This window comes from Haliaeetus albicilla, chromosome 17 (genome assembly GCF_947461875.1).
Source record: "Haliaeetus albicilla chromosome 17, bHalAlb1.1, whole genome shotgun sequence".
NCBI lineage: Eukaryota > Metazoa > Chordata > Aves > Accipitriformes > Accipitridae > Haliaeetus > Haliaeetus albicilla.
In genome coordinates this window covers 17,742,153-17,756,429 of record NC_091499.1, presented here as the reverse complement: position 1 = coordinate 17,756,429, position 14,277 = coordinate 17,742,153, and the positions used below count along the sequence as shown (strand labels likewise).

The window sequence follows — 14,277 nt, the reverse complement described above, 5'->3', positions numbered from 1 at the left end:
GAAAGCAGTGATCTGCTTAATGAGAATCTTCTTGATCTCATCTGTGTGGGCTGGAGATGCAGGTTAGAGAGGTAGGCTATCTTTCTTAGTTCCTGTACACACACTACTTGCTTAAGTTTTATGAAGTCTGTGCTAAATCTATCAGAACTATCTATCTTTTATTTTTCTCTCAAGATTAATGGGTAGTATTTTCCATGTTGTCAGCTAAAGGTAGTGGGAGGAGTAGGGGAGGGAGAGGATAAGGAGCAAATAAGCAGTTGTATTTCATATTTAGAAAAATATAGTGGGGCTGGTATTTAACTCTGAATACATGTTGCTGTATTGATTAAAAAGAGGCAAACCTGCATTTAGGAAAGCCTTGCACTTATAGGATTGCACTTTTGATTTTTATCTAAACAGTGTGTTATACGGACTTGGTTTAACTGCTGCCAGACAATAACACTGTAAAATTCCTTTGTTGATTATTTTATGCATAGTTGTTTTCCTTAAATTTCTACAACTCTTGCTCTGACTTTAATATACCTCATTCGGTTTTTGTGATGGCTGCCTAAAATGGGTAGAATTATTGCAGTTATTTTTCTGCTCACAGAGAACTAGCACTTTTGAATGCTCGAAGTATGCCAGTCCTAGGTAGACAGAGAGACATGGACTTCGAAAAAATTCATTATCCACATGTTTATGATTCCCGAGCTGAAGCTATGAAAACATCAGCATTCATTGGTGGTGCAAAGGTATGTGTTTGGTGCATGACCCTTCTTGAACAGTACATCTTTCCCAGTGAATAATGTGCAGCAGGGTTCCCTTTGTTCCCTTAGAGATTCTTCTCCTTATCAGAGTCCAATGCACGAAGCAGTGCTTCTTTGCAGAGGGTTTTAAGCACTTTCATATATTCTGGTTTTGTTTTGACTCTAGAAGAAATAAACTTGTTCTCAACTAATGTATTAGTTTTTATTTCTAGGGTCACTTAAATCATTAAAATACTGGTTTTCTGTCTTTTGGAAACCATTGAATTGACTTTAACAAAATGAATGCTTTATGAAATTCTAGACTTAATGGCTTTTGAAATTTAATAAAATGGAGTTACCTTTTTTTGTCTTTTGGGGACTGTTTTCTGAATAGTAAAACTGATTATTTTCCATTTTGGGGGTTCAGTGCTATCTATAAAATGAATCAGTGAGAATTGCTTTTATTTTGGATACATTTTTTGAAGGGAAGTAATAAACCATTGTTCAAAGTGGGTTATACGTAATGACACTTTCTGTTTTCATACTTTCAGTTAATTTTCTTGTAATACTGTTTTAGGTGTTCTTACCAGAGGCAGTTCAGAGAGAAAACAATAAAATGTATGAAGAGGTGAAGATCCCCCATAGTGAACCAATGCCTATTGGTATTGAAGAGAAAATTGTTTATATTAAAGACTTAGATGAGGTGAGTAAGCCATTTCAAAGATATTAAGTTAGTTTTTACTTTGTATTACGAAAATTTAACTGAAAAAGATTACCAATTAGTAGTGTGATATGTGATGTGTAAATGCAGCCAGTTAGTTTCTTCACTACTATTTTGAGAATATTTGTTGGGAGGTGTAGTGCAGTGATATAATCCCTTTCATGATGACTCAGATTCAAGAAATTCCTGCTCTGAACTGCTTGTTCATGAGTTGCAATTTTCAATTCCTTTGGCATTACCTGTTCAGCTATTTATGGTTTTGAGCTGTGATCTGAATCACTAAAATGAAAAGAAAAGATTATGGCAATTCTGTTCTCTTTCTGGAGACCACATGAAGAAGTGAGCCCAGACTTCTGTATCTTGACTTGTACAGGTTGGCTTGGTCATAAGCACAGCACTATTTTGCAGTCCATCACACTGGTCTTATAGTACGATGCAGTTGTGGGGGTATTGAGTTATGGTGTTATAGACTGTATGGGGTGCAAAACCTTCAGGAACAGTGCTTCTTTAAGTAGAAGGCGGCAAATCATTATTAGCAAAACTTTGATGATAGAAACTAGAGGGCTGAGAGGAAAAGTGCAAGTAAAACAAACATTAACATTTTAACTATTACTGATTTTAAAATGGTGAAAAAGCAGAGGTAAGGGAACTAAATTCGTTGTCAGTATTTACAGGCTAGTGAACTTGCAGTACTCCATCACGTGTACCTGCCCACTCCTCATTGTGTATGTCAAATCTGTTGATGAATGGAAGATTTGCTATTGATTTGAACAAGGACATAAAGAGCAAGCTGTATGTACATATGAAGAAGGTTTTATGTTTCTTACCTCTTCAGCAGCATACAACATGGAAAAGTATTTCCCACTTTTTTCCCTGTGGGAAAACAGGAAATAAGAATATAAATCTAAATCTAATAGTTACCCAGAGCACTTCATTGGGATTCTGAGTAAAGATTATGTCTTGCATAAAGATTTAACTCTTTTTAAAACAGAAGATGGTTTAATTTTAGAATCTGAATCTGTTCTTTTGTGCTTGGGTGACAGTACCTAATGTCATGTTTATGAAGTGACTGACAGCTTAACTAGATAGAAAAGTTGAGCCACTGCAGCTATAAAATGCGACATTTTATATGACAATTTTCAGCATGACAGCTTGTTGCAATGAAATGTCTTTCTTCTAGGCTAAATGCTACCTACTAACCTGTAAACTTTTTGCAAGAAGTATCAATATTTCAATAGATAATAACTTGTTTCAGAAAAAATATAGTTCGGACAGAAACAAAATAAATCTAAAAGAAATGGTTTGCAGATTTTTACACATGCAGTGTTTAAAATAAAAGTTACAAAATGCATGTTACACAAATTTAACAAATAATTCATCTCCTTTGTAGATTGTGTATTTTCAAGAGGTATGCTTTTCAGTTTTACAGTGAAATTCAGAAACAAAATTGGTTCTTCACTAATGATTTTGCTTGGGTACATTGACAAGAGTGGGTCTGGGAATGTACAAAGACAGACCAAGAAGCTGTGCTATATAGCTAAGTGAGTGTATTTCACAGACAAAGTATGTTTAGAAAATGCAGCTGGTAGTAGCATAAGTGTTCAAATGGGCAGCAGAGGTGACAGTCAGTGGTAGTGCAGAGACTGCAGACAAAAAGTCTTCCTTACTCAACTTAATATTCACATTACCTAGCAGGTGAAAATTCTGTTATTCAGCTACTAGTTTGCATTTGTGTCACCTCTGTCTTTTAATAGAGAAAGGAGCTCTATGACAGAATCTGTGATGTATAGACATATAATGCTGGTAATGAAACTAAATTGTCAAAAAGTTTAATTTACCTTTGTCGTGGTTTAACCCCAGCCAGCAAATAAGTACCACACAGCTGCTCACTCACTTCTCCCCACTCAGTGGGATGGGGGAGAGAATCGGGGAAAAATTAAAACTTGTAGGTTGAAATAAGAACAGTTTAATAGGACAGAAAGGAAGAAAATATTAAAATAATAATAATAATGAATTGGAATATACAAAACAAGTGATGCACAATGGAATTGTCACCACCTGCCAGCCGATGCCCAGTCAGTTCCTGAGCAGTGATCCCGAGCAGCCCCACTCCTCCCAGTTTATATACTAGATGTGGCGTCAGACGGTATGGAATACCCCTTTGGCCAGTTTGGGTCAGCTGCCCTGGCTGTGTCCCCTCCCAGCTTCTTGTGCCCCTCCAGCCTCCTTGCTGGGTGGGCATGAGAAGCTGAAAAATCCTTGACTTAGTCTAAACACTACTTAGCAACAACTGACAACATCAGTGTGTTATCAACATTCTTCTCATACTAAATCCAAAATATAACACTATACCAGCTATTAGAAAGAAAATTAACTCCATCCCAGCTGAAACCAGGACAACCTTTAATTTTCCTTTTAAAAGAGGGAAGGTAAGAATTAGTCTAAAATGGGCTAGTTTGTATTCTTTCAGAAGATGTTTTGCTTTCAACGGAATATTAATGTGAGAATTTTTGCAGTATCATAGGAGCTTCTTTTCTTTTTAGTCTGTATGTTTTCGTTTGCACAAAAGTAATTTTAAGGACTTCCATACCATATGACGTCACGCCCAGTATATAAACTGGGGGAAGTTGGCTGGGGGAGCACTGCGGCTTGGGGATTGGCTAGGCATTGGTCAGAGGGTGGTGAGCAATTGTTTTGTGCATAACTTGTTTTGCATGTTCTGTTGTTGTTGTTGTTATTATTATCCCTTCCTTTTCTCTCCTGTTAAACTTTATCTCAACCTATAAGTTTTACTTTTTTTTTTTTTTCTTCCTGATTCTCTCCTTCAGCCCACTGCGGGGGGTGGGGGTGGAATGAGAGAGCAGCTGCATGATGCTTAATTGCCAGCTGGGGTTAAACTATGACAACTGCAAATACAAGATCAGGAGTGGCCAACCTTTCAGAATTTAGCAGCCATAAAAGCATACCATAGCATCTGTCATAAACTGCTGGCATTAGCGCTCTCCTACTCTGTGTTGTTCCTTTTTCTGCTTCGTCACCCCTACCTTTTTACACTGTGATCTGAACTGCTTCACCTCCTGCCACAGTCTAACTCTACCTGTGTCATCTCATATTCTTTATTCCCTACCTCTGTTGTGTTGGGAGCAGGAGCTAGTGGTTTGCATGAAGGGTGCTGTGCTGCTGCTCGGGAACATCTCTGGTGTTCAATGTCAGAAGGGTGCACTGTGTCCCACAGAAGGAGTGGCAAAGGGGAAGGGTTCTTGCTTTACTGGAAGGCAGTAAATCCCACCCCCAACTCAATTTGTAGATAATTATTCTTCTTGGCATTTATTATTATTTGGAGAGTTTTCACCACAGTACAAGAATGCGTAGCTTATAAGTAGCTGGTTGGTCACACCAGTTTAGTCTGAGGTATTATGGTACTACTACTTGTAAAAGAGGCATGCTAGCTAGGTTGTTTCAATAATGAGAACTTAAAAAAATGGAGTAAGCCCAAGCTTAGATTTATTAGCTTTGGCTGCTTGACATGCAGCTTGACCATTAGTGAAATATATTTTTTGTACTTACTAGAAAGGTGGTTTTGTGCCAGCCTTTTTGTCAAATAAATGTACCTTTAAAGTCATAAACTCAGGTCAGGGAAAGTTCCTTTTCAAGACTGTGAAAACAGGTTTTCTCTAACAAATTGCTGTTGGTGAAAAATGACTTCAGCTTTTTACCTGAAGTGGGTATTCAGGGTAGGATTTATTTCTTTGTTTCATGTTATTTCCATTTCCTTTTACTAGCACTACCTAATGGTCTAAATAAGACATGCTTTTTTTTCTCTCTACATTATGTGAAGGAATTATTATGAAATCAATATTCCTGTTTTTCCTGTAATGTTTTCTTGTTTTTAGAATTGTACAAGGTAAGTCTACTGAATAAAGTATGGGAGTTTTTGCATAAATTACATTTTTCACATCCAGAATGTTGGACCATTTATTCCAAAGTTGATCTTAGTGTATATTTCACTTGCATATTTTCCAAACAGCAATTGACAGTTGGACTGAATTGAATAATTTTTTAAAATATTTTTATTTTTATTGAAATCTTGTCATTTGTCCAATGAAGTACACTAAAAAATTGCTCTGAGGAAAGTTTACGGTTTCTGTAATCATTAGTTCTAACTTAAGAGAAGGAAAAAACCCGTGTAGGTCAAGATACAATGTTTTTAATAGCTAGTAATGTATATTAGGAATTGCAGTCTGTCTTCATGTTTCATGAGTGGGGGTCCAAAGAAAGTAGAACATGTGCAGTAACAGGTTAACAAGAATACTAGAGTTAAGGTTCTACACTGATGTTAATCTTAAAGCCTGCAAGTTCTGGCTTAATTTTCTTCAGTATGCGAGTTAATGAGTATTTTGTCATTACTTTAGAATTCCAGGTGCAATATTTACAATTTCTGCATCAAATTGTTGGAATATCTAACTTAGTCTCAGCTGAGGCTCTTGTGCATTGTTTTGTTTAAATTGTCTGAATAAATACTGTTGCGTTGGTTGAAAGCACATAAAAATATGTGCTTCATGCCAAACCAGCAGTTTATTGTCTACCTTGTGTAAAATTATCATCTTTTCCATTAAGAAAACCCTGTTTCTTATCAGAAATAGTTTATTAACTCTTTATCAGAAAGATCTGTTGCTATGATGTGCAACTTGTAAAGTGGTAGCCTGGTTTTAAAATTTACCTGTAACCTGATGTTGGATAAGTATAAACGTGTGCTCTGATGCTGGCTACCTAATTCACCATTAGAAGATGCTTGCTGTACTTGAATAAACTCATTGAATGTAATATTTTTAAAATGTGCCTCACTTGATTGTGGCTTTCCAATTTTCAGGTATCACTATATGATTTCCTGAATGCTAAATAGTTCTTTTCCTTTCAGCAATAGTAAACATCTTCCCATTGTGATAAATCTCTGAAAAATATTTTGAAAATATTCTTACTTTATTGATACAGCCTGTAATACTACAAATGATACTATAGCATTTTTCTGGATTCATAAAACCTTTCTATTAGTTTAAATACTAATATTCTTTTGCCACTAAGATGCTCTTCTTTTGTTCAACAGAATCACTGATTTTATTGCATGCCAGATTATTAAGCTGATTTATTTGGGGTAACAACTTTAAAACAAAAAATGTCTAAATAATTTAAAGAGAGAAAGAGACTTGAGATGGTAATATCAAATAGACTTGATATGGTAATTGGAATACAGGTACACTGCAGTGATAGCAAGGCTTTATGAATGTTGTGGTACAACTTTGAATTAATTCTGGAATGAAATGTGAAAGTCTGAGTTCCTTAATTTAATGCGGCACGTGGATGTCCCAGCTCCAGTGAGGCAGAGTTCTTAGGAACAAAGCTTGGCAGGATCAGGGATTACGACTACCTTCCAATAGCCATGGGTTTGAGAAGAAACTGTTAGTAGAAAACTAACACCAAAAGGGAAGATTAGGAATGAAGTAGCGAAATAATAAAAGAATAAATATGTAATCAAGAAATACTTTACCGATGGATAATTTTGTCTGATAATGTGAGATTACCATTCTAAACATGGTTCCACCCATATCTACTTTCTCCTAAAATGAGAGTATATACAGAGAGTGCTATCTCTGTAGTCTGTATCTAAATATATAAAGTAGGTTTCCTAGAACATCAGAATAAGAGCTTATGCTAGTGCTGAAATGAGAGAGAAAAGAATGAACTATCTCAGAAGAGGTATACTGAGGATAAAGATTTTCTTTTTTAAAGTAAAACACAAACAGAGTGTCATCAGGGATAGTGATATCAAGCCTGTTCTAAAAACAGGAAAGCAAGAAATAGAAATTGACTTTTTTTTTTCTGACAAAAAAAAAAATAATACAACTTTTTTTCCTGAGATACACATCCCAGGTGTGTGCTAGCTCTTAAGAGCTGAACACAGTATTGGATATGTTCATCTCTTAGCCATTTCATGGGTTTCCTCCAGAGCATTTTATTTTGCAACTTGTACAGTTATTTTAAAATAACAGTTTGAAATGCAGTGGTACCTGTCTGTAAGGATTGTGGTATACACTTAGCATTTGAAAACTGTGATTTTTGACTCAGCAAAAAGATGTGTTTGACACTTATAGTCTTTGAGAGGACCTGTCTCTTAACACAGGGTGAGAAATTGAAACTATTTTCTCTGAAACATCTCTGCATTAGGCATGTGTGACATGACTGGAGTCTTTCCCTTAATCCATGATGCTTCTTCCATTCACAGTCCGAGATTATCATAGACATAAAAAAGACAGTAATATATAAATTTCAGATAGTTAAAAAAATATATTTCTAAAATATATTTTATATATATACACACCATATGTATACAACATGTATATGGGGGGTGTGTATATATATATTCACTATTAATGCAGAGTTGATTTTTAAAGTTACAGATGCTTTTTAACAGACCCATCACCACTATTTTATATATCCTCCCCTTTGCCTCCCTCAGCTTGCCAGATTTTTACTTTTTTATTTTTAAATAGAAAAAAAATCTGTGTGCAAAAAAGATAGTCAAGCCAATCTGTCTCCCTTATAGACAGATGTATGTAAGATGCAAAAAAGAGAGGAAGATTATGAGTAATTGGAGAGAGACATGAACCGAAGTACTATCTGTCCTGGTTTCAGCTGGGATAGAGTTAATTGTCTTCCTAGTAGCTGGTACAGTGCTATGTTTTTCAGTTTGGTGTGAGAAGCGTGCTGATAACCCTGATGTTTTCAGTTGTTGCCAGTGTTTAGTCTAAAGTCAAGGATTTTTCAGCTTCTGATCCCCAGCCAGCAAGAAGGCTGGAGGGGCACAAGAAGTTGGCACAAGACACAGCCAGGGCAGCTGACCCAAACTGGCCAAAGGGGTATTCCAGACCATGGGACGTCACATCTAGTATAGAAACTGGGGGAGTGGGGGCAGGGGGATTGCTGCTCGGGGACTAACTGGGTGTCGATTGGTGGGTGGTGAGCAATTGCATTGTGTATCACTTGTTTTGTATATTCCAATCCCTTTATTTTTACTGCTGTCATTTTATTAGTGTTACCATTATCATTATTAGTTTCTTCTTGTCTGTTCTATTAAACTGTTCTTATCTCAACCCACGAGTTTTACTTTTTTTCCAATTCCCTCCCCCATCCCACTGGGTGGGGGGGAAGTGAGTGAGTGGCTGCGTGGTGCTTAGTTGCTGGCTGAGGTTAAACCAGAACAGATCTTATATCAAGAAGATTTTATGAAGAGTAAAAAGCAGCTTTTACTGAGAAGCAGTCCGTATGTACTAAAACAATCTGTCAATCCACTGTTGTGAAAGTAATGCCATAGTTCACCTTTTTGGGGATGGGGAGGAATGAAGGTAAAGGAAGCAAATACATCATGCTGCTCATGAGTTTTGGAGCTAGGCATTATATAACTGATCAGATGTAAGCCTGTATTTGCTCAAACTACATCCTCCTTGGCTTATTGATATGATGTGGCTTTTATTTCTGCTATCATGTTGTGAATTGAATCACTGTAATATGATCATTTAAAAGCAGATTGTTTTTATAGAAATAGGAGGAACATTCACCAGAGAAGTATAATGAAAACAGGCTTTTATTATTGTCCCATAAGAATTGGGAAGTAATGCAGATACTTTCTAAAAATTTTGGGTTACCAGGATTATTGGAAGAATACATAGATAATCACTTGCACCCACATTTTCAGATTGTACAATGGTTTCCCTGATTTAAAAAAATAACCAATGCAACAACTTGCAATGTAACTCTTTTCTTATTCCAAAATAGTGTTTTCTGTCTACCTTTGTCTTTTGGTAGGCTCACAGCAGGTTTATTTGCTTTGGTTTGACACTGGGTAAGTTTGGTTCTTTTAGAATCGGGCTGAATGAAGGTTTCCCTTGCAGTATGTGCTGTCTTAGCTCATCTACACAAATTTTTCAGATAATTTTTCACCTTTGTGAAAAGTCATCTTTTTCTTTATGGCCAATAGGCTTCTCCTTGCTATTCAGCTATAACCTAAAGACCTTCCCTTTAAGACACTTACAGTGTCTTAATATTGACTGCTTAAAATATGATCTGAATATTTGTTCTTTAAGTTGCCTTTGTCCTAGTGTCATGTGCAGTTCAGTTGAAGATGTTTTGTAGTCTTGTGCTTTTATTCTTTTTAAGATTATCAAGGCTTTCGTCTTTTTTCTTTAAACATCAGTTTCTAAACACTACTAGGATAGTATATTGTAAAACATATTACAGCTTTATTTTTCGTATTGACTTATCTGTTTACACACTCATATAAGAGTCTTTTAACATCTTAGAGGATTGACGGTTGTGTTGTGTGAACAAGCCACATTTAAGATACCAGATATGTTGAGGGTGGCAAGGATGCTATGAAAAACTGATAAATATGCTCTTTGTTGTGTCAGTCTGGGTTGTGTTTATACACACATTTTTATTTTCAAAGTCTTGATATTAATGAAAGCATATGTGAAAAACACTGATAAATGCAGATATAGCAAGAAAAAATCCTTGTGAATATAAAATAGTATTTTCAAATATCCTTTTATTAGTCAAGTTGTAATTGAAAATTAAACAGATCTTCTCACTCATAGATACTCTGTTTATTCTAAATAATAGTAATGTACAACTTTTTATTGAAAAGAGTTCTGTAAAATCTGAGTTATTTCTTCTTGGGCAGTATAAGTTTGAAGACAAGAACAATTAATTTACAATATGGGTCAAAGTCTAATAGTGAGGATATCTGTATGGGTGAATATAGAGAGCTTCATTTCTTTTAGTCTGTTCTTTAAACTAGCACGGCTGTGTATGATATACTAAGCAAAAATTGCTGAAAAATACTTAGTAGTCATGTGAGAGTTGCATATTCCTACAGTTATTTGGGATTTTGGTCACTCCTTTTCATGCAAATAGTAAATATGAATAGGGAAATGCACTTTTTAATATTAACATGAGGAAAAATTGACTGCATCTGATTTCAATAAAATGTTAAGCCTGTTTCATTTCCTACGCAGCTGCCAAGTGTGTGTATATTGTGTAGTGCTGCCTCTGAAATAGTTGAAAATCTGATGGGAACACTTACAAAGGCAAACCAGTAAAGGGCACCAGCTGCTGAAAAGCACCTGCTGAGCCACTGTGGGAATAGATGCATCTGCCTGTAGCTACAAGTAATCTAACAAAGTACCTGCTTTTACCTGTCAGGATTTAATTTTGTGTAAAAATTCAACCAATGAAACTAATCCTGACTACTTGAAAAGAAAAAAAAAAAGTGGAGTGGTTTTTTTGTGCAAAAGAGCACCACTTCTGAGCAGTAGGAGTCTGTGAAAGCCTCTCATTCTCATAACTATTTTATGTTTTTGTTTTAATAAAAACAAACCCAGATATGCCACCAAAAGTCTCAACTACAGTGTGCATAGTGTCTTACTAAAGGATGCAGTCAGTATGGAAGAGATTGCGCTACCAAAGAGCAGGTTTCCAGTTTTTGTTTGGCTTAGTTTGAGAGATGGTTCTCAAGGGGGGCTTGTGAGAGTATATGTTTCTTTTTTCATTGTAGAGTATATGATTCATTGTGGATACTAATGCACACACAAAAATGTTTTTTTACAGTCAGAAGTCATTAGACAAATTTCCCAAATATTTTTTAAAACTGTTGTACTTTTTCATCCCACACATTGGTGACCTTACCACACAAGTTCATCATCCCTCACCTACCTTTTATTTGCCTGCAGTAGATCAGGTAGAAAAACTACTGTGAGTGCTGCTGGTTTAGTTGGGATGTGGGAGAACAAAATAGCTGTGTTCTTGTAGAAAAAAGACTGGTTGTGCTTGTAATCTTCCCCTGTAAAATTTAGGAGAAAGTTGTTTAACATCTATTTAATAAAACAGTGCTGTCTTCTTGGTTAGCAGTGGTGTGAAATTAACTGAAATAGAGAAGAAAATTGAGTTGCAGAAAGATTATGACAGTAATAGTTACTCTTCTGGGAATATTCTTCTCTTTGCCATTCTTTCATTTTTACTTGATGTGTTAATATTATTACTAGTTTAGATTATAATTACCTTTCAGAGCACTCCGTTAGTTTTTCTGGGTTTTGTTGGGTATTATTAGGAAGAAATAGTTTATGTCATATGTTAGGGGCAAGCTAAGGTAAATTGTTTGAAAATATTATCATGAAGTGGCTTCTACGTTAACATTTTAAATATTTGTTTCTACATGAACAGTTAGAACTGATGCCTTTGTGTGCAGAAAATTGTATTGAATTAATTAGAGTTTATTTAAAAATAAAAATACTGAAAGATACCTATACTTTAAAAGTATATAATAATATGAAGTGCTGTTACCCTGCTCATAAAGACAGGTTTAAATTTGCTTTCAAAGGAACTCAGTATTTAGGCTCCAAATTGTGATGTTCAACTGACTGTAGATGGAGGGATTTTTAGTTATGTATTAAATTTTGTAGAGTAAAACTAATGACCAATAAAAATCCAAGAAGCATTTCAAGTAGACATGTTCTGCCACAGTGCAGCTGCATGTAGCTCAAGGACATACAGCTTTCTGGTTCACAGCATTTTTTTCCTCTTGTACTTAATCACTGTAATATTTGAAATCCAGTTATATCTACCTGGTGACTTTGCAGCCAGCTGTTATGTTTGTTAACCTCATTAAGTGATCACAGTAAATGAAATATTTAAATTGAGAAAGCAATTTGTGAAATGTTCATTTTTCATTCTTTAGTGAGGTACATTTATGTCATTGACTGAATGTAGAGAGTTTTTGGTGTAAAGCACATGTAGAGAACTGTAGAATTTTTAATGAAAACAACTCAAAGCAGTTTTAGTCATTTTGATAATTAAGACTGGAGAGTTGAATAATGTGCTTCTGATGCATCCTGTTTAGGAGATAGCCATTTCTCAATGGACTATCATAGTACAGGTGTTGAAGAAGAACGTAGTAGGCTGCTTTACTTTGATAGAATACCTCAAGGTAAGCTTTCATTCTTAGGATTGATCAGTCTTCAATTTAAAGAGAAATACAAGATAGTATTTTAAATTCTAATTAAAATTATACTCAAGATCAAAATTGTTTTTCATTTTTAAGAAATGTAATCTCAGAGTGAGAATTTTCAAAATGAGGGAAGTGTATGCTAATGCTGATATGCTGTAACATTTAAAAGATTAACTCTCGCTGAAAATATTTTAGACAAATTCTAGTTCATCTGATTTTAATGTTTGTCTTTAATTAACACAAGTTTCAGTACTCTCTTTGAGGCATGAATCTTCTACCTAGGATAAGAATGTCCCAGGTCTTTCAGTAATAGAAATGGGACTGAGATTGTCCATCAAAGGATGCAGTTAGAAATCACCAAATAGTTCTAAATGTTTTTAAAAGGTTTTGGGATAGAGGAGCTACGTGACTACGACATTGACTTTATATCTGATAGGCTATTCATCACAGACTTGCAGTTTCTATTAACCTCAAGGTCACACAGTAAATGCTAGTACAGTGGAAGTTTTAAAATTTTCAAAGAGTAGTGGTTGTTTGAGTCTGCAGAACAGAAGGGAGCAACAAGTAATGTAAAGTTTCTTAAAGCAGGAAACAGATTTTTGTGTGTGTTTTGTATCTTATACTAGCAACATACTTTTTCCAAATTCTAACTGGAAAATTAGAATTATCCTACCACTTAATCTTTCAGTCAGAATATTGGAACTGGACACATCAGAGTGAAGTTTTTTCTCTTCATATGAAAAAATAGGTGTGTTTTATATAATAATAATATCAATGCTAACAGTAGAACTATTTCTTTCTTCTGTAGCATGTTGGAAATTAATCTGGAGAAGGGAAATAGGAACTTCTCCTTTGCAGGAAACAAAATATAGAGGAAGAAGATTTTATTTAGCCATTCATAGGAATTACTTATCATTGAAAATAATATAATGAAGGAAACTTCTTTGCAAATATTCCTCCTTCTCTGCTTTTGTCACCTGACTCTGAAAAGGATGGGGATTTTTTCTGAGTCATCTGAGACTATGTAGGAGTTAATTTCCTGTGTTCCTGATACTTCTTCCTCTTTCTTTTGACACCTGTGGACCTTTGTCCTTCTGGACTTACAAGCATGACACTGTCTCCCTGCCCTGCGTACTCCTTAGATGGAGACTTTTTGGCTTGTTGTCAAATGTATCTTTAAGCTAAATAAGAATGCCTCTCAAGCTTTGCATCAGTAATTTGCCTACATCAGAAAAAAAGACTGTTTTGCATATCAATAGCTTTTATAGCAGCAAAACAGTCTGGTCCAATTGTAACCTGCAGCATGTATCATTTTCAAAGTACGTGTGAAAGCTCTGTTAAATGTGTAGTGCTGTTTGCAAAGCAAAAGCTGTTTTCATCAGCTTTTCAGTTTTTGTGATTCTGTAGTTTTCGGTGTCTTAATTTTCTTTTAATCTAAATCCTGAGAATTGCTGAATGGAAATGCCCAGATGCAGCCCTTTAGAAAGTTCTGTGTCTTAATACTGACCCATACCTTAACCATTCACATAAGTCTGTGTGGTATGGGAGGGTCTGGACTTTGATCCCGTTTGTGTGATGTCTGTCTCTTCCTCATGGTCACCATTTTTCAGGTTTGGTCAAAAACTGTCTACTGTTTTCTGTCAGTACTCTCCATCCCTATTTGTTTTTCCAGTTATCTGTCTAGACTAGTTGCCATAGCCACACCTTTTTTGAGATGAATGTATGCCCTCATCAACACAACTTCCTGCTTAGAAATCTTTTTCTTTTTTTCTTTT

General features: G+C 35.4%; 1 protein-coding gene across 1 annotated transcript in view; it reads left to right on the top strand.

The window, feature by feature from the left end:
- ASCC3 (activating signal cointegrator 1 complex subunit 3) overlaps window positions 1-14,277 on the top strand; it is a 283,091-nt gene that overhangs the window by 57,409 nt on the left and 211,405 nt on the right. The window contains exons 7-8 of the mRNA XM_069804940.1: window positions 590-731; window positions 1,303-1,428. Of these exons, the coding sequence (XP_069661041.1) occupies window positions 590-731; window positions 1,303-1,428 (268 nt within the window). The remainder of the gene's footprint in view (window positions 1-589; window positions 732-1,302; window positions 1,429-14,277) is intronic.